This window comes from Ictidomys tridecemlineatus, chromosome 12, assembly GCF_052094955.1.
Source record: "Ictidomys tridecemlineatus isolate mIctTri1 chromosome 12, mIctTri1.hap1, whole genome shotgun sequence".
Lineage (NCBI taxonomy): Eukaryota > Metazoa > Chordata > Mammalia > Rodentia > Sciuridae > Ictidomys > Ictidomys tridecemlineatus.
The window spans coordinates 36,744,938-36,747,802 of record NC_135488.1 but is presented as its reverse complement, the minus strand read 5'-3'; the positions used below and the strand labels follow the sequence as shown (position 1 = coordinate 36,747,802).

At 53.7% G+C, this 2,865-nt stretch overlaps 1 protein-coding gene across 1 annotated transcript in view; it reads right to left on the bottom strand.

The window, feature by feature from the left end:
- Positions 1-1,162: 1,162 nt before the first annotated feature.
- Fer1l5 (fer-1 like family member 5) overlaps positions 1,163-2,865 on the bottom strand; it is a 53,266-nt gene continuing 51,563 nt past the window's right edge. The window contains 6 exon segments of the mRNA XM_013364867.4: positions 1,163-1,378; positions 1,492-1,639; positions 1,842-1,951; positions 2,122-2,300; positions 2,376-2,475; positions 2,686-2,827. Coding sequence (XP_013220321.2) covers positions 1,163-1,378; positions 1,492-1,639; positions 1,842-1,951; positions 2,122-2,300; positions 2,376-2,475; positions 2,686-2,827 — 895 coding nt within the window.

Below are 2,865 nucleotides of genomic sequence, written 5' to 3'. Positions count from 1 at the left end.
TCATGAGCTTCTTGGTGTCCTTGCTTCTGGGGATGGATTAAGGGGGAGGGGTCCAGGCTGTTTCCTGAGCCTCAGGCCCAACGACTCTTTTCCTGGGGTGGCAAAGCCCTCGGCTCAGCCCAGAAGGAAAGGGGGTCATCTTGCTGCACTTGGGTCCTTCCTGTTGCTCCCTCAGGCAGCACAGGCTGTGTTGCCCTGTGGCGGCAGGATGCAGGTGGAGTTGAGACCACACCGTCCTCCTGACTTCCTCCTCACAAGAACGGGGTTGCTCCAGGGCAGTGGAGGACAGATGGGGACCTAGAACTTGGCCTTAGGACCAGGGAGAACTGGTCTATTGGAGGTCAGGGGAGGGCAGGAGGGTCTGTGAGTAGAGAAACTAGGTGGGCCCTTGAGATGGCCAAGGTGGGTGCAGTGGAAGGGGTTCAGCATAGGGGAGGGGTGAGGAAGCATACCCCATGGGGGGAGTACCTTGAGCCTTTCTGAAGAAGGTAGGGAAACCAGGAGTGCAGTCCCCACTGGCCTCGGGCTGGGCTTCTGCCTCAGAGGAAACGGGCCAGAACCTCACACTGCCTGCTCTTGTGTGTCCTGCTGGGGCTCTTGCATTTTGTTCTAGAAACAAATGTTCTCCCTGGTGAGTGGGGGTGAATGTTGTTCTGGGCACTGTCACCCCAGGTGTGTGCTGTAGGAGGGTGGCGTCTGCTCTGGGGTAACTCTTGGACACGCACACCTGGGGTGACAGCGGTGGACTTGGCGTGCTGTTGATCCAGGACAGTTTCTTCTGTCTCCTAGTCATCCTTCCCTTCATTTCCTCTGATGACAAAGCCTCTCAGTGCAAGAGACCCTGAGGACTAGAGGGCACGGCACGTGTAGAGGTAACATCAGCATGAGTCTTGTCTGAAGAGCTGACGATTTCAGCCTTTCGTGTTGTCTTCAACTACCCCCTGCCCAAATTACAAGGTGGCTCTCTGTTATAAAACTTGTTTATTTCAGTGGAAAATTACAACTCTGCTCCTCTTGTTAAGTGGTTTCTGAGCACAGTAGCCAGAATATACCTAGCCCTTGTGTGTGTCGTAGAAGACAGAAACAAGGACCTGGTAGGAAGCCCGAGGGAAAGGCTCGTGGCAGGGAGGAGAAAAGCCAGGCCCGTGAGGGCAAATTAGTCTTATGGAGCTGGAAGTTCTGGAAGGATAATACTTGGGTGATTCTTGGGTCCAGGGTGGGGTTTCAGCTCATTATCTGTTGAAGGCTGTAGAAAAGGATCCTAGGCAGCAGAGCTGGGAGGCTTGTTTTGGTCTTGTGGATTCATGACATTAACTATTTTAATGGGGGGAGGTCCCATCCGAAATTCAGGTTTGATCAAGTTCATGGCCAGATAGCTCTAGAGAGAAGAGACAGTGGAGTTAGCCTGAAGTGGCAACCCAAGGGCATCTTCTGCAGTCTTCCCAAGAGCAACTAGTGCCTTTGTCCCTGGTCCCTGTGGTAGCCACTCACCGGAGCTGCGTAGATGAATTTGAACAGCATGAATACTGCTATTGATAGGAACAGGAGGCCTACAATTCTGAATCGGTAGCGTTTCCAGCAAGCGAGGCAGAAGTTTTTAATAGGTGATCTCATCCACATTAAAGGACCACCAGCACGTCTGTCCAGGATAGGGAGAAGCCCAAGAACAGAGGGCAAGGATGCAGAACCAAGAGGGGGTGTCCCCCACACCCAAATCCATTCTCCTGATTTTAACTGAGCTGTGGTAAGGAAGAAGCCACCCTTCCCCAGGTGGAGGCTCCTGTTCACTACCTCCTAGAACCAAGAAAACAGACCAGGTGCCTGTGCCCCGGGGCCCTTACGGGGGAGGGTGGAGTGTGGGGTACTGGTTGGGCTCCGACTGGCCTCGGCCGGCTGGCCTGATGAGGGCTTCCTTCTCTGTCAGGATCTCCAGAGTCATCTTCACCTTGCCCTGGAACACCACAGGGCAGGAGGCTCAAGTCATCTGGAGCAAGTAGCTTTAGGACCACATCCCAGCATCCAGAGAGGAAAAGGGATTTAGCTAAGGTCCCCCAGAGTCTGTTAGAGCCAAGTCACGGGGCAGAGCACTCCTATTTAATTGACACCTTCCCCCACTCCTACCGACATGCGCCACTTGTCCTCATTGTAGACCTGGCAAGGCCACCATCCTGTTACAACCTTCTTCTTAAAGAGGGAGAAGTGCTTGTATTGGGGGCTGGTGTTGTCCATCATCTTGAGTGTACAATAGTGGGCATGCTGAGCTGGGAAGGGCATGTCAGACAAATCCAGCTCCAGGACCCCTGAGACCAGAGAAATGCCATCAGCCAGGAGGAGCTCCCTGACCTGTGGTCACATACCCTATGCCAGGACCTCACCTAGGAAGTCATCAGCAGAGAAGATGTCATTGTCCCAGACCTGAATGATTAGCCGGGCTGGGTACTTCATCAATGTGGGGTCCAGGCTCCATATGTAATCCTAGAAAATGGCAGAAGAGTATGTCCCCCAGCCTGCCTCCTTGGCATTTCCCTGAGAAACCTTACTAGCCCACACCCTGCAATGATGGACTATCAAGGAAGAGCCTCCATCTGAGGATGTACCCCTGTCATAACTTAGTCTCTGGGGAGGGGATGAGGAGCTCCTGGACCCTGGGGCTGCCCCCCCTTCTCCCACTCCCAGGCCTGTTACCTTCTGGCTCTGGATGCACACACCCTCAGCTGCCAGGTAGTCCATGGGAAAGATGAACCTCCAGTTGAAGTTGCCCTCCCCAGTCAAGGAGTGGTAATGGATGTCTGTCTTCTGCATGTCCTTCTCTAGCCCGAATAGCCACCTGGGGTCAGAGCCCTTTCACTTTGGGTTCATATGTAT